The sequence below is a fragment of the Caretta caretta genome, chromosome 8 (genome assembly GCF_965140235.1).
Source record: "Caretta caretta isolate rCarCar2 chromosome 8, rCarCar1.hap1, whole genome shotgun sequence".
Taxonomy (NCBI): Eukaryota; Metazoa; Chordata; order Testudines; family Cheloniidae; genus Caretta; species Caretta caretta.
Window position 1 is genome coordinate 86008033 of NC_134213.1, and position 24093 is coordinate 86032125.

General features: G+C 42.8%; 1 protein-coding gene across 3 annotated transcripts in view; it reads right to left on the minus strand.

Annotated features, from left to right (window-relative positions):
- The window catches only part of TNNI3K (TNNI3 interacting kinase), a 176206-nt gene that overhangs the window by 107052 nt on the left and 45061 nt on the right, over positions 1-24093 (minus strand). For all 3 annotated transcript variants that reach the window (XM_048862616.2, XM_075131732.1, XM_075131731.1), the window contains 6 exons: positions 10379-10523; positions 10188-10292; positions 9396-9490; positions 8281-8430; positions 2908-2994; positions 1252-1308 (listed from right to left, as the gene is read on the minus strand). In XM_048862616.2, the coding sequence (XP_048718573.1) occupies positions 1252-1308; positions 2908-2994; positions 8281-8430; positions 9396-9490; positions 10188-10292; positions 10379-10523 (639 nt within the window). The remainder of the gene's footprint in view (positions 1-1251; positions 1309-2907; positions 2995-8280; positions 8431-9395; positions 9491-10187; positions 10293-10378; positions 10524-24093) is intronic.

Consider the following 24093-nt stretch of genomic DNA (forward strand, 5'->3'; position numbering starts at 1 on the left):
CTTAAATTGACAAAAACATACACAGTAGCAGCTGATTTTCCTACCATAAATTGGGTGACTGGTAATCCCATTTCTTTTTGTTTCAGTACCCATGATAAACCCCAATAATAAACAAGGATTTGCAACATTACAGCTGCCTCAGGGTTTCTTGGCTGTAAAGTCTTATCACTTATGAACACAGTCCCATAAGCATATTCTGTCTGGATCATGTGATTGTTGCATAAAATCCTTTATATAAGGAATTAGTTCCCTATTCAGTGTATCCAGTACTCGCTACCAATGCTGTGGTTCTTATTTGTGGTCTGATCTACTGTTCAACGGCACTTGGAATCTGAACTCTGATGTGCAATTGAATTCACACACCAAACATCCCTAAATTGTTGATCCATGTGGTCTACCACAATGTGCTTATAAGAATATTTCTAAATGGAACATTTTAATATGCATGGTGATTACATGTAAAGAATATAAGCACTTGAGTACACCCAGAGCTAACATTTGAAATGGAAAATCAAAAGGATCTCAAAAAATGAAATACCTTTCAATATAAATATGCAGCTGAATTTTTTGCCCATGTCTGCTTCAATACAACACGATTTATTTTTGGATAGCATCTTTCTTACAGAAGTATCCCCAAACATTTCACAGCAGATTTCAGTCTAACGTTTGTTAACTCTGCATTCATATATTCATGTTTATATCTTTAGTATCAATTCACTGTCACATATTTTTTCTCAGAACAAGAGATTTTGGTTTGAATCTTAAACAAAAAGTCAATTTCTCTGGAAATTTAAAAGTTTAAAGAAAATAAAGAGACATGGTGGGTGAGGTAATATTTTTTATTGGACCAACTTCTTCGGCTCTGTGTAAGCTCAAAAATGTCTCTCTCTCACCAACAGAAGTTGGTCCAATCAAAGATATTACCTCACCCATCTTGCCTCTTTAATATCCTGGGACCAACACAGCTACAACAACAGTGCATACAAAGAAAATAAATTAAGACCTAAATAGTATGGCTTTCTTTCTACCAGAAACTGAGCACCTCTGTTTCCACTAAAGTCAATAACGCAAGGTAAGTAAATTGCTTTCCAAAATGCTCCCATAGGAAGACAGCTCCTGTTTAGTTACATTTTCTTTACAGTTCTAAATTTTTAAAAAGCAGGTAAAATTGATCATGCGCAGTATATTCCGGATGATTAACACCTTTAGCAACAGAATATAAAACTAAGTCCCCCTCCGCCATTAAAATACCTTTTGTCATGCTTTTAATCTTCCCTAGAGGGGATGGAACAGAGACGTAAGAACCATCTGAAACCAAAGAAGAGAATGAAGTTTATGGACTTTTCTGAGGACAGTATATATGCCTTTGCTGATAAAAGAAGTGAGGCAATTTTTACTTAAAAAGTAGAGAAAATGTGGGCAAAAATATCACTTTAAAAAACCTGATGGGACTGTGAGCTTGTATTTTTAAACACACATGCTGTACATGCTAGGCCAGATCCTCAGCAGGTGTATTGGCCTAGTTCCATTGGTGTCCATTAGAGCGACAGTGATTTACACTCCCAGAAGGTCGGGCCTAATACAGTCATATATATGGACTGAATTTTCTAAAGAGCTGTGGGTCATATTTGCAAGGCTCAGCATCAACCACTGGAGACAAGATTTCCAAAACACTCACCACCCAAAAGATCACTCTTGTGACACTTATTGGCCAGATTCCCAAAAGATCTGCACTGAAAATCTGGCCACTTGTTTAGATGTCTAAATCAGAGCTGAGCTCTTTTTTAAGATTTGGCCTTGATTGCGGATGCTCAACTTTTAAAAATGTGACCCACACCATCCAGTATACATGTAAGCATCAAAAGAGTGAACTGGTGAAAAAATCTGGGATTTAGCTGTTCCAAGCAGATTTAATTTCTGTGTCTGCATGTGTTAGGGTGACCAGATGTTCCGATTTTATAGGGACAGTATCTATATTTGGGGCTTTGTCTTATATAGGCACTTATTACCCCCCACCCCCTGTCCTGATTTTTCACACTTGCTGTCTGGTCACCCTAGCATGTGTTAGTAGCTTGCTGGAGTTGAAATTCAACGATTTGTGCAAACTCAGCTCTCCGGAGATACACATGCTTTGGAAATGCAGTGTACCCGAACAGACGCATACTGCACTTAGGCGATCTGGGTTTTCAGGGCCCAATATTAGTCCTATGAATATCACTGGAAATTTTTCTATTCAGTCACTGGGAGCAAATTCGTGCCCTAGGTGAACTGTAAATCCACAGAATCTAAGCAAGGATGCTTCATGTCTCATTGTCTCTGTGGATACTTTTCTTAACAAAATAGAAAACTTTTGTGAGCCCATTCCACAGCTGAGATTAGCAAATTTACTTCTTGCCACTTGTCATTTAGTCAGCAATAGAGAGGGATATTTTTGTAACAAAAAGAGTAATTAATCCTTGATACGGGGCACTTAGGTGGTTTAAGACATTCAAAAATATGAAGGATTGGGTTGAATACAGAAACTTACTGCATACCAATAATCAAACAGACATCAAAGGACGACAAAACAAAGAGAATACCTAAACAAGGTCTTAAATATGTAGAAAGGTATGCATAATGATTATTAAGGAATGATTTTTATTTCAAAGCTCAGTTTTTAATCTCTAACCAGTATCAAAGTGACAACACCGTTCTAAGATAAAGGAGAAGTTTGGACACAAATCAGAGACCCACAGTTCCTGAAAAACAGGGACACTCATGCCATTAAATTATCTTCAAATATAAACTTACTGTACCAGATAGGGCCCGATCCAAAGCTCACTGATGGCAGGGGAAAAATTATCAGAGATTTCAATGGGCTTTCAAAGGCCCTTCAGACTATAAAGTGACCAGCTTATCAAACTGTACCTCCTCCAGGTTGGGAGTATTCATTACAGGGTGAGTCATCCTGGGGTCTTTTATAATGTTTCAGAAGGGTAACAATGGCATCATGTCCTAAAAGGAGGAATGATGGATTTGTATATTAAATGTCAATATTCATTACTTATTATTTCTTTATACGAAATTAGGAGAGTTTTAAAATGAACAGTGCTGTTTATGAAAACATATAAAGAAGGTATTCAGTGGCTGTGATCAGAAATGTGATATGATTTTGAGCTAGGTGAACATGGGGAAAATCTGGCTGAAAAGAAACAAACGTAATTTTCACCTCAGGTTGGAATGGCATGCTGGGTATGACTACACTAAAATAAACAAACAAAAAACAAACCATGGCTGCAAGTCTCAGAGCCTAGGTCAACTGACAGGCTCCCAGGGGTCACACTCTGGGGCTAAAAATAGCAGTGTAGATGTTCAGATTTTCACATAATCAGACGACTCCAAGAGTTGGGACTTCAAGAAACACACCATGAACTATGAGATTTGCTACGAAGTCATGAGAGTTTTCAATACTGAGTAACTGCTTCCATTCCATATTTCAGGGGACAAAAGTCATATTGGACTAAAGCTGGAGCCCATGCTCTGAAACCCAGAGATGGGAGGAGAGTCTCACAGCCTGGGTTCTAGCCCAAGACTGCACATCTATACTGCTATTTTTAGCCCCGTAGCTTGAGCCCTGTGGGCCCAAGTCAGTTGACCCAGGCTGTGAGATTTACTGTCGTGGTTTTGTTTCTTTCTTTCTTTTTGCAGTGTAGACATATCCACAAATACTACAGTGATAGATGGCAGTATAAAACCCCAAAGTAAAAGCTGAGAAAAATCTTAATTAAAGTCAATGGGGAAAGAACTAAGACTGAAAATATTTCAGCTACTAAAGTCTCAGTAGACAAAAATATTCTCCATTTTTTCTGGTGAATATTTGTCACTCTGTTTCAGCAACGAAGCAGAGGGGAATGGTACATGCACAGATTAGTCACTATATTATATTCCGAGTCTCTCACATGCTTTGGTGATTTAAAAAACTCCTCAGCACTTCAAAGTGATGTTTGGGGTTCCATTCTGCACACTCAGAACTGTAGTTTGAGCTCTCCCTCCCGTTCTCTCCTCTTCACCTATCTCAGATTTTTGAATACTCTTTTAAAAGGAGGAATTCCTTGTTCTTTTGAGGCTTTGCTCTTGGTTAATTGGATGCATTTTCAACATTGTGATTTTAATGCTATTTTGGAATCTCAGAATCCCCACTCCATTATTTCCACTTTTCCCAGTCCAATGGAAAATGATTGGGAAAAATAGCAATTTTATCATGGGTTCTTGCTCCAGGTTTTCTGTTTGCCTCTCACAAAGAGGAGAGCAGAAAAAAAACAGATACATTCAGAATGAGATTGTGATGCAGTGCTCACATACCAAATGCTACCTTTCATTTGAAGAGCTCTCTTGGCTCTATTTGCTTGGAAATGTTTTAATTCCCTGCCAACTCAGTGGCACAATTTGTTGGCATTTTCTTAGGGATATTCTTCATCAACAGCCTAATGAGTGCAAGCATTTTGGCTCATAATGAGCCCAAACCTGCCAAGGAAATGCCAGTAAGCTCACAAGTGCTGAAAGGCTTCCCCAGTAGAGTTCTAGAGTACCAAAGACAGTTCAGTGCAGCTCTAGCAGAGTCCACTATGAAATTTTTCCATCTCCTGAGATGATCCCGGGGATTTCATTTGGGAACAAACATAACACTACTTTTGTGTAAAACTGGCTGGTATTTTAATATAGTTGTTGAGGAGGCAAAAATTTCTGCTTGGAGCAAATCTTAAGAAGAGCTATTGGCAACTGATTAATCAAGACAACCTACAACCTACTGATTGATGATATGGTGTTACTTATAACTTTAGCTATTGTATCTTTATATCTACTGTAACTGAACTTCCTATAATTCCAGTAAGTGATTGCCTGCATGCAAGAATTCATTCAAAACCTGGGTCATACAGTTATCAAAATGGGGTTAAGGAAAATGACAACAGATTATTATTTACTCTGCATTGCACAAAGATTAACTGAACACTCATCACCTTAATAATTTGGTTATAATGACACAATAGTAAATCCAGGAGATAATGGCAACTAGTGTCACACGTAAAACATATTTGACATATTCATAAAAAAACCCTAAGGATCATATGTAAGAGTCCTGCTGACTCATCCTGTGGTCAGGTGCTAGTGTTGCCCTGGATCTGAGGGGTGGGTGTACCCCAGAATGTGATCAAGCTAACTGCAACCATATGGTGTGCATTCAGCCACCCTGAAGTAATGAAATAGAACACCACATAGTTAAGGGTTAATTTGGAGACAGGCTTTCAGAAGCAAGGTCAAAACTAGCTACAGTTTCTGCTAATCAGAATGGGAGGAGAGGACAAATACGTGAACAACTAAGACTGAAAAACCTTGGTGGTTGGACAACCTTGAGTCTAGACACCTCTGATATTAAAAGCTTATTGAAAGTTGGAAAAGTGATGATACAGTAGGGGTCATTATGATCTATGTGTTTGGTAGAAGTTAGTTATAAAAGATTCACTAATAGACTGTATTTTGGAGGAGTCCTCTGAAGACATCTTGAGAGACACCCTGTTCCTGACACCCTTTCTCCCCAATGGGTGAGCAACTGGCCACTGCAAACCTGCTGTTAATTACTCAGTACCATTCCAGATGTTAGGTAAATATCTGGGATTGCTTAATTTGTGTGTGCTTAAATCTAAGAAACTGCAGTTTTAGATAGACCGTGCTTACTTGCATGAATCTTATCAGACGGAAGTGCTCTGATCCTGTTGATTTATTCCTTACATGTCCTGTAGTGAAATAGTTAAGTTGCCCCTGATGGGGGTTCTGAAAACCCTGGGTAACACTAGGACTCTGACCAGAGAAGTTCTGCTGACTCACCTGGCTGCCACCACTGTTAGTTCAAACCAAGGAATATAAATGTGTTTGAGCATCTCTCTACAGTAGAAGAATCCAGGAACAAGAGTGGGATCATACAGGTAGCAAGCCTACGAGCAATGAAACTCAGAAAATGTTTAGACTGAGGTTTATGATTTGATGCTCTATAATGTAACATAAAGGCAAGGAAGTGGGTGAATTTGGACTAGATTAAATGTATGTTAGGAGCAGAATAGGAGAAGCACTTGCATACACAGTGCCTCTAGAATTCATTGGCATTTCAGGGCCAAAGCTACAGCTGCTCTTGTAGGACTCCAATACATTCATGAGACTTTTCCTGTGCCAAGTCTATATCCATTGCACTGTATTTTGTTTAGATGCTCAGAGCTCCTTTTCTTCTGGGAAGCAAGCAACGACCCACTGGCATGGCGCCTCCTGCTGGTCGTTTTGGATCTTGGCTCTTCCAGCCCGGAGCGCCCTCTGCAGGCCGGTGTCTTGCCTGCCTTAGGGCCCCCGTGTCCCTCCTGGACCCCGGTCCCCCTTACCCTGGGGTTCTGCCCATCGCAGTGCCCCACAGTCTGGGTCTCCCCTCCCAGGGGAACCCCCAACCCGCTAACCGCACCTTGCCTCAGTGGCTACTGCCAATCATCATCTAGCCCCCTTTCACTGGGGCAGATTGCAGTCTGTAATGGTCACTCATCATTGGCAAGAGGTTAGGACCAGCTGCCATTGCCTATTCCCAGGCTGCACTTCGGTAGCCCCAGTACCTTTGTAGGCCTTCACCAAGGCCTGCAGCCTGGGGGTTTACACATATTACTTAGTGGTGGCCGAAAAAGTGTGGGGTCATGAGGGAGGACATGAGGGCTTATCTACACTGGGAAGTTAGTACGCAGTAAGCTAGTGTGTGACTTTAAAGAGCACTAGCTACTCCGCACTAACTCACCATGTGGACACTCTTAGGCCAAGTCTACACTACCCGCCGGATCGGCGGGTGGTGATCGATCTATCGGGGATAGATTTAGCTCGTCTAGTGTAGATCGCTCTGCCGTCGACTCCGGAACTCCACCACTGCAAGAGGCGGAAGCAGGGTCGATGGGGGAGCGGCGGCCATCGATCCCGTGCTGCGAGGACGCGAAGTAAGTGTTTCTAAGTCGATCTAAGATACGTCAACTTCAGCTACGCTATTCTCGTAGCTGAAGTTGCGTATCTTAGATCGATCCCCCCCTAGTGTAGACCAGGCCCTACTGTGCACTGAATGTGCCCTTGGGCAGATTAGCTTAATTTACTTCCAAAGTGCAGCAAACTACTGAGCACTAAAAACTTGTCTACACTGTGAATTACTGAGCACTAGCAAAGGTGTAAATTTTAGTGCTCACCAGTGTGTCATGCATGAACTGTCCATGTGGGCCCTGCTGGATGCACTAAAACCTCCCTAGTGCACATTGATGTAGTCCCATTTCAAAGAGTACTGTAGTCCCATTTCAACGTGCACTAAGGACCTTTTAGTGGACCCTAGCAGGGGCCACATAGACGGTTAGTGTGTGACATGCTGGTACACACTAGAATTTACACCCCAGCTGGTGTGCACTGATGTAGCATGTACACAGCACTTTGGCAGTCTTAGTGAGCAGTCCGAGTGTCCACTTGGGGAATCAGGGCTGAGTAGCTAGTGTGCACTAACTACTGTGGGCTTTTCCCATGCGTGGACAAGCCCTGAGGAATTTTTCCACTTGAATTCTGATTCCTCACCAAACCCACAGAGAGACTACTCTACTAGCCCTCTATGTCCTGAGCTATGGAGTGGTGCTATATGCAGGGGTGGGGGAAGGGGACTCCCACATTCTTACACCTGCAGCCTCCCCAGCCCAACAATGGTTGTGCACATGTGGAAAATTTTTCAGCAAGAAACAAAGCTTTGGGGTTGAATAGGAAAATGAAAGAAAAGCAGACCACAAATCTGACATGTTGGGAAGTAATTCTATGAGACACATACAGAAAAGTATAGTAGGAAACACTGAAAAATGTTCTGCTCTGAGGGATTTTTGCAGGAAATCAAGGACTGCTATATTCTAATGCACTGCTTCTTATAATGCCTCTTCCAGCCATAAAAAACAAACCCTCATCCATATAAAATAGTTCAGAAATTGCATTTTCTGAACTGTCTTTCTGAACAATGGATTTCTTTTACTTTAGCAGCACATTTTTGCAGCTGAGTTTGTGTGGAACCAAAGTGATGTTTAGCAGCCTAGAATATCTGAGAAGATACAGTCCACCTTTGGTTTTCATAACCCTTGATGCCAGGAGCCAGCATGAGATGGTGGGAGCTCCCAACTTACAGATGCTGCAGGGTTATTTTGTACTATTATCTTCTACCCATGGTGTTCCTACGTATTTGCAGCAGAAAGTGGAGAACTGAAATACCTTTTTCATAAGCCCACATCAAACAGGTCTGCTCATCTTTTTCTCCACTAGACCTGCTGGGATCACAGGCTACCAGATTCATATCAGCTCCATTATCCAGTAAAAACTGTACTAGACGAATGTGACCATGGTAGCAAGCACAGTGTAGTCCTAGAACATTAGAGAAGAAAGAACAGTAACTGTGGTAAGCACAATTGTTACAACATAATTGGACTTGTAGTAATAGCTATAAAACTGGAATTGATTTCCTGGATAAAGGAATATATTACCAGACAAAAGACTGGGCACTGTAAGAACAGAGAATATTATTCTACAAGAGCCAATCTATTGCATGCCCTATAGTAAATGTCAGTACTTATTTTACCATGTGCAATTCACTACCACAAACATAGGTTAGCAACCTGATAAGGATGTAAGAACAAACAGAAAGAGAAAGGGCTTCCCCATCCAGTTTGAGCAGGTCTCCTCCCTTCTTGTATCTCTGCACTGGTTCCCCATCTATTCGGTGTTCTCCTCCGCACTTTCAAAGGACTTCACAGCCCCTCTACCTCCATCTCTGTCCCCAATCCTTATCCACCCAACTTTCTCTCAGGACTGATGCTTTCATCTCCTTAGGCCACTCCCCACTTTGAACCCTCTTCCATGTCCCCATGCTTAATTGGAACAGCTACACAATTAATGTACTACTCCCCCACACACCAAAATTTTCTGAAAAACCACTTGTTATACGAAGTGTGCTAGCTATAAAGACCACATGCTGCTTTGTTTTTGGTCCCTGTACTGTACCTGCTCATGCCTTTAAGGCACAATACTGTCAGGTGCTCTATGCTCTCAATGCCTATTGGCTTCAGTCGGAGTTGAAAATGCTCAGTCCCTTGAAGAATTGGGTACTTAGTCTGTAAGGCTGGAATTTCCAAAGGAGCCTAAGAGTGTGAAGATCTCTTTAAAATTCAGTGGGAGACTGAGGACCTGATTCCCACAGGCAGGCAACTTTGGAAATCCCAGCCTAACCACTTCAGGCTTGGAAACGTCCTCTGCTTAGTATATTTTACCGGTTAAAAAGTTTGGTGTTCTCTATATATACAAATAATAAATCACAGTCCTCACGAGCGTACCTGTATGCCCATCTCTTCCTTGATGATTGATGCTTAAAACATTCTGGTCAAGAAGAAATTTTACAAGTTCTATGTTCTTGCCATAGGTACAAGCACTGCAACAAATAAACAACAAAATAAAAAAGAACGGCCCAGTCCCCAGAAATAGCAAAATTAACTTTGGTTACCTAAAGATTTCAAGGGAGTTACACTTGCATAAAATCCGTGTAAGAGAATGGAGAATCTAAATGTGCAAATGCAGGGTTTATCTACTAAAACAAATATGTGCTATTCTGTTACATTGGAAGTATCCTGAATATCCTGGTGCCAATATCAGACACAGTTGTGCAAAATTAATTGGGTCTGGTCTGCAAGTGCTTTTAAAGAACCGTTTACATTTTCATAAAATTGTGGCCAAAAATATTTAGAACAAAATTTCACACAAATTTTGGTGTGCCACCTTGTTGTTAGATGAAAAGTCTGGAGGACAGGTGGATTCTGGGTATAATGTGGTCCAAGCTTAGATTCCTTTTGGTCAGAAAAAGGAAAAGAAGCAATGCTTTGTACAGCTGTTGATAAACTTTGAACATCTCTCTCACGCCTGCTATTACCATCTGGTTCTACCTCTTTTCTCTTTCTCCAATGTCTCCTTTGTGGCACCTACCTCTAGCCTTGCCTCTCTCTCAGACATGAGTCTAGCATCCACACCTTCCTGCAGTCCTGCTCCCGCTTAGGTTGAAGTGGTTGTTACTGCCAATTGTGCATGAATCTGTGAGCAGAATTCTATTGATAATGGTGTTTAAATTGTCCTACCTGTGAAAAGCTGTTTCACTGAATATATTTTCCTTAGTCAGACTTTCTGTTCCTGACAGCTGGATTATTTCCTTGACAACTTCAAACTTTCCATTGTAACAAGCACTGAAGACAAAGTTAGCAGAGCGTTATTGATAATGCTATGAATTACGCCAATGCAATGCAAAGCAATGCTTCTGTGCATTACTCACAGGTGTAAAGGTGTGTCTCCATAAATATTGGCCACATGGGGCTGAACTTCAAAATTGCTTTGGAGTAGGAACTTCACTATTTCATGATGTCCAAATCGAGAACAGAAGTGTAGAGGAACATGGTCTTCATTGTCCTGAGCATTCACTGTCATTTGAATCAGAAAGAGGAAAGTGAACTGTTTATACTCACTTTTTCAGAGAGAGAGAGTTTGCGCATGCACACTATGAAACCCCAAAACAGTTAATTGATTACATATTTATGGGCCTGCTCCCGCTCCACTGAAGTTAATGGGAACTTTTCCATTGACTTCACTGGATGCAGGATCAGACCATGTAATCAACACTGTTCATAATAAATCATCAAGGCCATTATTTTGTAATTATTTAGGACATAATTAGTTATTGCAATACCAGAATTACTGAATCTTTCAATAAAGTTTTCAATAACGTGAAGAAAAGAGGGAGGTATTAATGAATTAGCCCTGGTCTACACTAGGACTTTAGGTCGAATTTAACAGCGTTAAATGGATGTAAACCTGCACCCGTCCACAGGATGAAGCCCTTTATTTCGACTTAAAGGGCTCTTAAAATCGATTTCCTTACTCCACCCCTGACAAGTGGATTCGTGCTTAAATCGGCCTTGCCAGGTCGAATTTGGGGTACTGTGGACACAATTCGACGGTATTGGCCTCCAGGAGCTATCCCAGAGTGCTCCATTGTGACCGCTCTGGACAGCACTCTCAACTCAGATGCACTGGCCAGGTAGACAGGAAAAGAATTGCGAACTTTTGAATCTCATTTCCTGTTTGGCCAGCGTGGCAAGCTGCAGGTGACCATGCAGAGCTCATCAGCAGAGGTGACCATGATGGAGTCCCAGAATCGCAAAAGAGCTCCAGCATGGACTGAACGGGAGGTATGGGATCTGATCGCTGTATGGGGAGAGGAATCTGTGCTATCAGAACTCCGTTCCACTTTTCGAAATGCCAAAGCCTTTGTCAAAATCTCCCAGGGCATGAAGGACAGAGGCCATAACAGGGTCCCGAACCAGTGCCACGTGAAACTTAAGGAGCTGAGGCAAGCCTACCAGAAAACCAGAGAGGCGAATGGCTGCTCCGGCTCAGAGCCCCAAACATGCCGCTTCTATGATGAGCTGCATGCCATTTTAGGGGGTTCAGCCACCACTACCCCAGCCGTGTTGTTTAACTCCTTCAACGGAGATGGAGGCAACATGGAAGCAGGTTTTGGGGATGAAGAAGATGATGATGATGATGAGGTTGTAGATAGCTCACAGCAAGCAAGCGGAGAAACCGCTTTTCCCGACAGCCAGGAACTGTTTCTCACCCTGGACCTGGAGCCAGTACCATTCAAACCCACCCAAGGCTGCCTCCTGGACCCGGCAGGCGGAGAAGGGACCTCCGGTGAGTGTACCTTTTAAAATACTATACATGGTTTAAAAGCAAGCATGTGAAACGATTACTTTGCCCTGGCACTTGCGGCTCTCCTGGATGTACTCCCAAAGCCTTTGCAAAAGGTTTCTGGGGAGGGCAGCCTTATTCCATCCACCATGGTAGGACACTTTACCACTCCAGGCCAGTAACACGTACTCGGGAATCATTGTACAACAAAGCATTGCAGTGTATGTTTGCTGGCGTTCAAACAACATCCGTTCTTTATCTCTCTGTGTTATCCTCAGGAGAGTGAGATATCATTCATGGTCACCTGGTTGAAATAGGGTGCTTTTCTTCAGGGGACACTCAGAGGAGCCCGTTCCTGCTGGGCTGTTTGCCTCTGGCTGAACAGAAATGTTCCCTGCTGTTAGCCATGGGGAAGGGGGAGGGTTGAGGGGGTAGCCACGCGGTGGGGGGAGGCAAAATGTGATCTTGTAATGAAAGCACATGTGCTATGTATGTAATGTTAACAGCAAGGTTTACCCTGAAAGAGTGTAGCCACTGTTTTATAAAATGTGTCTTTTTAAATACCGCTGTCCCTTTTTTTTCTCCACCAGCTGCATGTGTTTCAATGATCACAGGATCTTCTCCTTCCCAGAGGCTAGTGAAGATTAGAAAGAAAAAAAAATGCACTCGTGATGAAATGTTCTCTGAGCTCATGCTGTCCTCCCACACTGACAGAGCACAGATGAATGCGTAGAGGCAAATAATGTCAGAGTGCAGGAAAGCACAAAATGACCGGGAGGAGAGGTGGCGGGTTGAAGAGAGTAAGTGGCGGGCTGAAGAGAGTAAGTGGAGGGCTGAAAACAGGGCTGAAGCTCAAATGTGGTGGCAGCGTGATGAGAGGAGGCAGGATTCAATGCTGAGGCTGCTGGAGGACCAAACCAGTATGCTCCAGTGTATGGTTTAGCTGCAGCAAAGGCAGCTGGAGCACAGACTGCCACTACAGCCCCTGTGTAACCAACCGCCCTCCTCCCCAAGTTCCATAGCCTCCACACCCAGATGCCCAAGAACGCGGTGGGGGGGCCACCGGCCAACCAGCCACTCTGCCACAGAGGATTGCCCCAAAAAAAGAAGGCTGGCATTCAATACATTTTAAAGTTGTAAACTTTTAAAGTGCTGTGTGGCATTTTCCTTCCCTCCTCCACCACCCCTCCTGGGATACCTTGGTAGTCATCCCCCTATTTGTGTGATGAATGAATAAAGAATGCATGAATGTGAAGCAACAATGACTTTATTGCCTCTGCAAGCAATGATCGAAGGGAGGAAGGGAGGGTGGCTGGCTTACAGGGAAGTAGAGTGAACCAAGGGGCGAGGGGTTTCATCAAGGAGAAACAAAGAGAACTTTCACACCGTAGCCTGGCCAGTCATGAAACTGGTTTTCAAAGCTTCTCTGATGCTTGCCGCGCCCTCCTGTGCTCTTCTAACCGCCCTGGTGTCTGGCTGCGCGTAACCAGCAGCCAGGCGATTTGCCTCAACCTCCCACCCCGCCATAAACGTCTCCCCCTTACTCTCACAGATATTGTGGAGCACACAGCAAGCAGTAATAACAGTGGGAATATTGGTTTCGCTGAGGTCTAAGCGAGTCAGTAAACTGCGCCAGCGCGCCTTTAAACGTCCAAATGCACATTCTATCACCATTCTGCACTTGCTCAGCCTGTAGTTGAACAGCTCCTGACTACTGTCCAGGCTGCCTGTGTTCGGCTTCATGAGCCATGGCATTAAGGGGTAGGCTGTGTCCCCAAGGATACATATAGGCATTTCAACGTCCCCAACAGTTATTGTCTGGTCTGGGAATAAAGTCCCTTCCTGCAGCTTTTGAAATAGACCAGAGTTCCTGAAGATGCGAGCATCATGTACCTTTCCCGGCCATCCCACATTGATGTTGGTGAAACGTCCCTTGTGATCCACCAGTGCTTGCAGCACTATTGAAAAGTACCCCTTGTGGTTTATGTACTCGCCGGCTTGGTGCTCCGGTGCCAAGATAGGGATATGGGTTCCGTCTATGGCCCCACCATAGTTAGGGAATCCCATTGCAGCAAAGCCATCCACTATGACCTGCACATTTCCCAGGGTCATTTCCCTTGATATCAGCAGATCTTTGATTGCGTGGGCTATTTCCCTTGATATCAGCAGATGTTTGATTGCGTGGGCTACTTGCATCACAGCAGCCCCCACAGTAGATTTGCCCACTCCAAATTGATTCCCAACTGACCGGTAGCTGTTTGGCGTTGCAAGCTTCCACAGGGCTATCGCCACTCGCTTCTCAACTGTGAGGGCTGCTCTCATCTTGGTATTCATGCGCCTCAGGGCAGGGGAAAGCAAGTCACAAAGTTCCATGAAAGTGCCCTTATGCATGCGAAAGTTTCACAGCCACTGGGAATCGTCCCAGACCTGCAACACTATGCGGTCCCACCAGTCTGTGCTTGTTTCCCAAGCCCAGAATCGGCATTCCACAGCATGAACCTGCCCCATTAGCACCATGATGAATGCATTGGCAGGGCCCATGCTTTCAGAGAAATCTGTGTCCATGTCCTGATCACTCACGTGACCGCGCTGACGTCGCCTCCTTGCCCGGTATCGCTCTGCCAGGTTCTGGTGCTGCATATACTGCTGGATAATGCGTGTGGTGTTTAATGTGCTCCTAATTGCCAAAGTGAGCTGAGCAGCCTCCATGCTTGCCTTGGTATGGCGTCCGCACAGAAAAAAGGCGCGGAACGATTGTCTGACGTTGCTCTGATGGAGTGAGGGGCGACTGACGACATGGTTTACAGGGTTGGCTTCAGGGAGCTAAAATCAACAAAGGGGGTGGCTTTACATCAAGGAGTATTTCAGGCAGGACTTCACGGAGGGTTCCAATAATAAATGGTGCACCTAAGTTATTGTTCTTATTGGAACAAGGAGGTTAGTCTGGCCTCTGATTGATACATGGCTAGATTTACCTCGCTGCACCTTCCCTGTGAGTGACTACAGTGTGACCTAGAGGAATGAGTCCCCTATACAGGGGAGGGGGGGAAGCAAATGAGTACAAAACAAATCTGGTCTATTTCCACTCCATCTATCTTTTACATCTTTGGCTGGCAGCAGACGGTGCAGAAGGACTGCATGCCATCCACATCTCATGGCTGCTCGGCAAAAGATGGTACAATACGACTGCTAGCCATCCTCATCTCTTGCCTGCCTGGCAGAAGATGGTACAATACGACTGCTAGCCATCCTCATCTCTTGCCTGCCCGGCAGAAGATGGTACAGTACGACAGCTAGCAATCCGTATCGCCTGCCTGCTCACCATAAGATGGTTCAATAGGACTGACTGCAGGACTAAAGAGAATGACCTGGTCAAGTCACTCCAAATTTAGTCCCTGCGCCCATGTCTGTCCAGGCGCTCCCGGCTGACGTGGCCAGGAGCACCTCGGACATGACGATGACGGCTACCAGTCGTATTGCACCGTCTGCTGCCACAAGGCAATGGGTTGCTGCTACTGTGTAGCAATGCAGTACCACGTCTGCCAGCACCCAGGAGACATAGGGTGACGGTTACCTGAGCAGGCTCCATGCTTGCCGTGGTATGGCGTCTGCACAGGTAACTCAGGAAAAAAGGCGCAAAACGATTGTGAAAGCAAGGGCAGACAGAGGGAGGGAGGGAGGGAAGGGAGGCCTGACGATATGTACCCAGAACCACCCGCGACAATGTTTTAGCCCCATCAGGCATTGGGATCTCAACCCAGAATTCCAATGGGCAGCGGAGACTGTGAGAACTGTGGAATAGCTATCCACAGTGCAACGCTCCGGAAGTCGACTCTAGCCTCGGTACTGTGGAAGCACTCCGCCGAGTTAATGCACTTAATGCACTTAGAGCATTTTCTGTGGGGACACACACACTCGAATATATAAAACCGATTTCTAAAAAACTGACTTTTATAAATTCGACCTAATTCCGTAGGGTAGACATACCCTTAGTAACCCTTAGAAAGTGGATTACTGCCAGTGTATTAACATTGTGAAACAAAACTATGATCCAAAGGTGTTAGGCATAAGAAAACAACCACCTGAATTATTTCAAATGAGAGGAACAAAATTCATTCACTAAAAAAAATCAGGAAGAAAATCTTTCATTGCTGTTCTCTGGAGTGGAAATCCAGAGTTATTTTTAAAGACTATATTATGCTCCTTAAGTACCAGTATTAGAACCATGGAACCAGTAGCAATTACAGAGTGACAGAAAAAAAGATGAAAACAGAAGTACAGAAGACACAAATAAGGATATAGTGTTTCATGGCATTAATAAAAATCATTTATAAAAAGCAATCAAAGAAAAAAGGTATTTCCCTCTTCTGGATTTCCCAAGTTTTCCCCTTTCCCGTATGGCAATATTCTAGACCTCAATCCTGCAAAGTCTTAGAGTCATAGAGTTTAAGGCCAGAATGGACCACCAGAGAATCTAGTCTGACTTCCTTTATTATACAGACTCCACTGGCATGCTAAACCCAAATCCTCAAAATTAGACTAAAGCCCACAGGATACTAGACTATTATGAGCCACACGCAGAGAACAGGAGGGACCAAGGTACATCAGTGCCCTAGGGCCCCACAATGGCAGGGAAATGATCATGTGAGATATACCCAGATAATCCTGCCAACTGACCTGCACCCACTCACTGAAGAGGAAGGTAAAAACCTCATTAGGACACTGCCAATCTGATTGAGGAGAAAATTCCTTCCCAACCCCACATATGGTGACCAGTTAGACCCTGAGCATGTGGGCAAGAACCAGCCAGCCAAGCACTTGCAAGAGAGGATGCTTGGCCACTTCAGAGCCCTGAGCCTCCCACCTCCAATGTCCCATCTCTAGTCATGGCCATTCCTGATGCTTCAGAGGAGAGATTAAAAAGAAAAAAAGAAAGGTACACACATTTTACTTTACACCCAGGAATGGTCCAAGATATGGAACTACTCTTTTGAGTGATGTTAAGCAGGTACATAAATCTTTGCAGGATTGGAATAAGAAATTTTGAGGCAGGGACAGTCTCTATCTCTGTCTCTTGTACATAATTATACATGGAAGACATACCACTGTATGAGAGTTTGGGATGGTTGCATTATTCTTGAAAGGCAGTAACATTTTATAGCAGTGTCATGGATTTTGTATGTGGTGGCATATATTTTACAAAAGATATAATCTACAAATGTTTTAGAGAGAATTTTTTAAAATGTATTGAGACAATTTCTTGCCTTCCTCCACCTGTAAAGCCAGTTGCCTTAGTTACCATGTAACTGTATAAGCCTGAGAAGGAAAGCAAAATTAAAATGAATTAATTTTAAATACTTCTAAAAATAATTCAAATCCACCAAGGGTCCTGTTGTGAAACCAATGCTCTAAACTTCTGTAGGATTATTATTTCCCAGTTTAGTTAATATAGTTTTCTAAAAAAAATCTTGGGGGACAGATTATACTAATTAGCAATGGGTGAACTTCAGAAGAGTTGGGGTGAAATCCTGGTCCCACTGAAGTCAATGGCAAATCTCCCATTGACTTCAGTAGGGTCAGGATTTCTCTCTTGAAGCTTTGAGTCATATATTCCTAAATGCTTTGCTGAATTAGGGCTTTGTTTCAGTTAGCACTCAAAAAATTAGCAAAAATGCTATTTTAATTGAAATACAATATCAGACAAAATCTTCCTCCTGTAAGTAGTAACTTCTACTGGGGAAGTTTCTTCCTAATCCTCTCAATTAGCCGCTGAAGCTTGGGAGCCACAAAGTACTTTTAATGTGTCTCCTATGGCTCTTCGCAACACATGATATTAAAACACTGTGATTTAATTATTAATCAATCTAAGTGATTAACTAATCAGAATGCTTTTACTATGTTATTAACCAATTGTAGAATACTTGGTCAGTCATTTTGCTGTGTATGTGTGTGTGTGTGTGTACATGTACACAAATTGATATAGTAAATGAAACCATGAATTCACATTGCTTTGGTTCTTTTGGGTAATGCTGATCACTAATTCGGCTCCTTAACCACTGAGTATCTGAGGTCTGAGTATCACTGATCTAAAGTAACTGTGGATGTTCACAGTACCCCTATAAATTGTTCACCACCCTTTTGGAGCCTACAAGCTCTTGGCTTCAATGATCTATTGTGGCAATAAGTTTCATGGGTTAGTTATGCATTGTGCAAAATCAGTATTCAGTTTTTTGCTTTTCAGGTCCATCAACTGTCCTTTTGTTTTTGTATTCTGAGAAGGGGTAAATAGCCTACAGTTTCATTTCTCTCTAGACCATTCATTATTCTGTATAGCTCTATTGTGTCACCTTTGATGTCTTACTATTGTCATCTGTCATGGTGCCAGAGGCTAACTCATTTGGAACTAGTATAAATGAGAAGGAAATAAAATGTCAAAGTTCAACTGTCCTGGAAGACTTTCAGTTTGATAAGCCCTCCAAGTGGCCTGAGAGGCAGGAGTGCTTCTCCACACTCCAAACCACAACAAAGAGCAAGCACGGAGAGCGTGGTGAAGCACAGCTTGGCACGTTCATTTATGCCCTGGAGAGTGAAGCTGAAACTATTTATAAAGCATTTCCTTTTGCTGAGGTGGGAGATAAGAATAACATTGACATTGTTTTTTAAAAAATGCAATGAGCATTTTAATTCCCAAAAGGAATGTAGTAGACAAACAGGGATATATTCCCCAAGGGAGCAGAGGCCCAGAGAAAGCATGAAAGCTTTCATAAGGTAATGATAGGAACAGGGAATGCATTGTGATTTTGGCATCAGTAAGGAAGAATGTGTAGAGATCTTCTAACAGTTGGATTTTAAAAAAGGAACTTTTAGAAAAATCACCAGTAATGTCTGAGCTAACCCTGGGACAGCTGGTGCTGCTGGAGTGGCAGTCTGAGACAGCAAAATGTAAGTCAGCCAGCAAGAAAATAGTAGATGCATGGTAAATAAAGAAGAAAAGAATAAATTCCAATTGGGAAAAAAGAGAAGAACAATAAAAAATTACCTTTCAGACCATCAAATAACATGGGCAGAAATATGACAGGTATGGCAACTGACAACTAGCAGAATCAAAAAAAAAGGAGCCATGGAAATAGCCCAAGTGATGGTGAGTGATACCTGTTTACAGGGATCTGTATTCAAAAACAAAGGGGCTTGTCCTGTTAATCTTAAAATCTATCTAATTTCAATTTAACTTTAATTGGCAGAGGTGACTGTGACTGCAGAGAGACTTTTAACAAGATGAGCCACAACCCAGGGTAAGGTTCAGTAGTCTGAAGGGGCAGATAAGTTTCCTAGGTTAATTAAAAACCCATAGGACCTACACAGGCAATGAATACATGTTTGACAACCACTGCAGCAATCTACTAGGCTGAACCATGGTCACTGATATGGGCTTCATAAAAGGCAGAAGAAAAAAAATGCATTATACCTGTGTAAAGACAAAGGACATCTTGTCTACTAGCTATTGACTACTTTTCTAGACTTGTAGAGATTCTACTTCTTACTATAGCCACTAGGTTGCAAAACAGATAAAAGGCATCTTTTCTCATTTTGAAGGAATAGTTACCCATAACAGACCACAATCTGCCAATTTAGAATTCCACGCTTTTGAGAAACAATGATTTCAAGAATATTACTTCCAACTCCCACCTCTCTTGAGGGAACAGAATCTAAAAGAGAGCATTCTAAAAATATAAATGTGAACCTTGCCTCCATGTTCTGCTGAGTTAATAGGGAAACCCCCATAGCAGGCACCAAAGTAAGACAGTTCAGCTGCTTATGAGTCCACAGTTAAGAATAATATTGTCAAACTCAGAGGCAAATCTTCCACCTAAGTGACCCTGTTCAAAGGATGTGAAGCTGAGAAACAATAAATATAAAAGGTCTCAGTCTTTCTTCTTCAGCCATCAGAATGAATATCAAAGTTTATCCAGTCTTGATAATCCCGGAGACAGAATAAAATAGGACAGCACCTGCTGTTGTTATAGGGCATAGATGCACCAATATTCCAAGAGTCTTCATTCTGCATCCAAGAGGGAGACTGATCAAGATACTCAGCAGCATGGAAGAAACAGGTGGCATCTTCAGATGGTTCCAAACCCAGCAGAATTGCTATATGACTCTACTTGAAATGTTCCTTTAGTGAATGGAGATAATGCTGTTGAGAAGAACCTGAAGACTATTAAACTAGAGTCTACAGTCCTAGGATTTTATCAGCTAAATGAATCAGCTGGACAAAACTCTCTTGAAGGGATGTGTTGTGTTTCTTTCAATCTGTAGCAGAAAGAGAGGCAGCAGGGAGATGAGGAAAGAAGTTCTACAGTGAAATATGATGTGTGTGTGTGTTACTTTAGGGATAGTTCTCTCTTCTTATTCTAAGAAAGTTCCTTGTTCAGTGTTAGAAGAAAGTGATTCTTTACCATTGTCACATGACAGAAGGATCAAGTTACATGAATAGTAGCATTGACTATGAAACTACTCACATGTGTAAGGATTTCTGACATGAAGAAATGTTTGTGGGATCTGATCCAAAATCTGCATGTTTTGTATTTAACCTAATAATAAAGCATTTTCTACTATTATACAGTTTTATTTGGATTTTTTAAAATAGATATTGAACTTACCGAGATACAACATAATGCAAATACGTAAAAATAATGAATACATACATAATATAAACAGTATATTAAAATAATGGGAGCACAGAGGGAGTGATGAAAAGAGGAGAGAAAGATAAAAACATGAAAAAACATACAAAAATGAGATTTTTCATGCTAAACAAATCAAGGTCAGCAATTAGATATTTTCAATATAAGGGAATTTCAAGTGATAATAGTTCATAAAGATAAATTAGACTTTTAAAATGTATTAGTGGCCTTAAATAAATTGAGAGTATATAAGAATCTGATCAAAATGCACTGCCACTGTCTTGGTAGGGCCACAATATTTAAGAAAAATGTTTTATTTATCTGGTTATTTTACTAAGAGTTCTCTTCCAATAGTGTTTATATTGCATGTCAGGGAATTCCATGTAAACAAACTATAGGACTAGCATTTGGAGAGAGAGTGCACTCTGCTTGCAGCCTATTGGTTACAATATAAAATACATGAATAATGCATTTGTGTATTTCCTTTTATATATCTCTATGATGGAGATGAAGTAGAACATTGGCACGCCCTGGATTTTGTAGATGTTAGTAAAGTTTGGCCATACTTTGACCTTTTCATTATGTTGCAGTGGTCACTGCTTTTCTTTCTCTATTTCAGAGTCCTGAGAGATATGAATTAAATGTCCAACCAAGTCAGTATATATTAAAACGAAGAAGTCAAACTCATGAAACATATTGCTGAATTTCTGAATCTGTTTTCAGATTCCTTTGGCTAATTTTATATCATGAATTATTTTTATTCTTAAATGTTTATGAGTTCTTCCTCTGTTACCATGGCGATTTCAAGTTTCAAAATGTAGTACTTTGGGGGTAAGACATTTTCAGCTTTCTTTGCTTTTTCAATTGAGGAATGTACAAATTTTAAAATAAATAATCTTGAAGGGGGCCCTAATTTCCTCTTCTTTTGGAATATATTAACTAAGTGATAATAAGCCTTTTACAGCCTCGTATAGTGAACGCACATCTCTTCTCCTCTCCCTCTCCCCCTTTATTATAATTATACTGGTTCAGGGCGCACATATCAAGACTTAAATATCAAGGGCTCACTGTTCAAAAACATATTTACAAATCTGAGTCATGCTGTTTCCCCATTTTTTTCTAATGAGTGAGTAGGAGGGATGTAATACATTCATGACTCTCAGAGAACATGTTAAATTTATACTCCCAGATACCAGTAAGTAGGAGGAGTGTGGGTGCAGACACAGTAACAGTGTCGCTTGCAGAACAGGTCTATGATAGTGTGGAAATCATGTATATGAATGATGCTGGTTTTGGCACCACTGATTTTGGAGCTGTGCGCAGAAAACCTGAGTCCTGTGTGAAATGATCAAAGGAAAAAGACATATGGATGATTGCCTTTTGTACTGTGTGGTTATTTAGCAAAGGATAGTCTATCGATAGATATGAGAGCGAAAGCGAGATTAGAATCGATATAGATATACCCACACATATATAGCCCTGGTCTACACTAGGACTTTAGGTCGAATTTAGCAGCGTTAAATCGATTTAAACCTGCACCCGTCCACACAATGAAGCCCTTTATTTCGACTTAAAGGGCTCTTAAAATCGATTTCCTTACTCCACCCCTGACAAGTGGATTAGCGCTTAAATCGACGTTGCCGGCTCGAATTTGGGGTACTGTGGACACAATTCGATGGTATTGGCCTCCGGGAGCTATCCCAGAGTGCTCCATTCTGACCGCTCTGGACAGCGCTCTCAACTCAGATGCACTGGCCAGGTAGACAGGAAAAGAATCGCGAACTTTTGAATCTCATTTCCTGTTTGGCCAGCGTGGCAAGCTGCAGGTGACCATGCAGAGCTCATCAGCACAGGTGACCATGATGGAGTCCCAGAATCGCAAAAGAGCTCCAGCATGGACTGAACGGGAGGTACGGGATCTGATCGCTGTTTGGGGAGAGGAATCCGTGCTATCAGAACTCCGTTCCAGTTTTCGAAATGCCAAAACCTTTCTGAAAATCTCCCAGGGCATGAAGGACAGAGGCCATAACAGGGACCCGAAGCAGTGCCGCGTGAAACTGAAGGAGCTGAGGCAAGCCTACCAGAAAACCAGAGAGGCGAACAGCCGCTCTGGGTCAGAGCCCCAAACATGCCGCTTCTATGATGAGCTGCATGCCATTTTAGGGGGTTCAGCCACCACTACCCCAGCCGTGTTGTTTGACTCCTTCAATGGAGATGGAGGCAATACGGAAGTAGGTTTTGGGGACGAAGAAGATGATGATGAGGAGGTTGTAGATAGCTCACAGCAAGCAAGCGGAGAAACCGGTTTTCCCGACAGCCAGGAACTGTTTCTCACCCTAGACCTGGAGCCAGTACCCCCCGAACCCACCCAAGGCTGCCTCCTGGACTCAGCAGGCGGAGAAGGGACCTCTAGTGAGTGTACCTTTTAAAATGCTATACATGGTTTAAAAGCAAGCATGTGAAAGGATTACTTTGCCCTGGCATTTGCGGTTCTGCCTTTGCAAAAGGTTTCTGGGGAGGGCAGCCTTATTTCGTACTTCATGGTGGGACACTTTACCACTCCAGGCCAGCAACACGTACTGGGGAATCACTGTAGAACAAAGCATTGCAGTGTATGTTTGCTGGCATTCAACCAAAATCCGTTCACGCGGTGGGAGGAGGCAAAATGCGACCTTGTAACGAAAGCACATGTGCTATGTATGTAATGTTAACAGCAAGGTTTACCCTGAAAGAGTGTAGCGACTGTTTTATAAAATGTGTCTTTTTAAATACCGCTGTCCCTTTTTTTTTCTCCACCAGCTGCATGTGTTTCAATGATCACAGGATCTTCTCCTTCCCAGAGGCTAGTGAAGCTTAGAAAGAAAAAAAAACGCACTCGCGATGAAATGTTCTCCGAGCTCATGCTGTCCTCCCACACTGACAGAGCACAGACGAATGCGTGGAGGCAAATAATGTCAGAGTGCAGGAAAGCACAAAATGACCGGGAGGAGAGGTGGAGGGCTGAAGAGAGTAAGTGGCGGGCTGAAGAGAGTAAGTGGAGGGCTGAAAACAGGGCTGAAGCTCAAAGGTGGCGGCAGCGTGATGAGAGGAGGCAGGATTCAATGCTGAGGCTGCTGCAGGACCAAACCAGTATGCTCCAGTGTATGGTTGAGCTGCAGCAAAGGCAGCTGGAGCACAGACTGCCACTGCAGCCCCTCTGTAACCAACCGCCCTCCTCCCCAAGTTCCATAGCCTCCTCACCCAGACGCCCAAGAACGCAGTGGGGGGGCCTCCGGCCAACCAGCCACTCCACCACAGAGGATTGCCCAAAAAAAAGAAGGCTGTCATTCAATAAATTTTAAAGTTGTAAACTTTTAAAGTGCTGCGCTTAAAGTGCTGTGTGGCATTTTCCTTCCCTCCTCCACCACCCCTCCTGGGATACCTTGGTAGTCATCCCCCTATTTGTGTGATGAATGAATAACGAATGCATGAATGTGATGCAACAATGACTTTATTGGCTCTGCAAGCAATGATTAAAGGGAGGAGGGGAGGGTGGTTAGCTTACAGGGAAGTAGAGTGAACCAAGGGGCGGGGGGGTTAATCAAGGAGAAACAAACAGAACTTTCACACCGTAGCC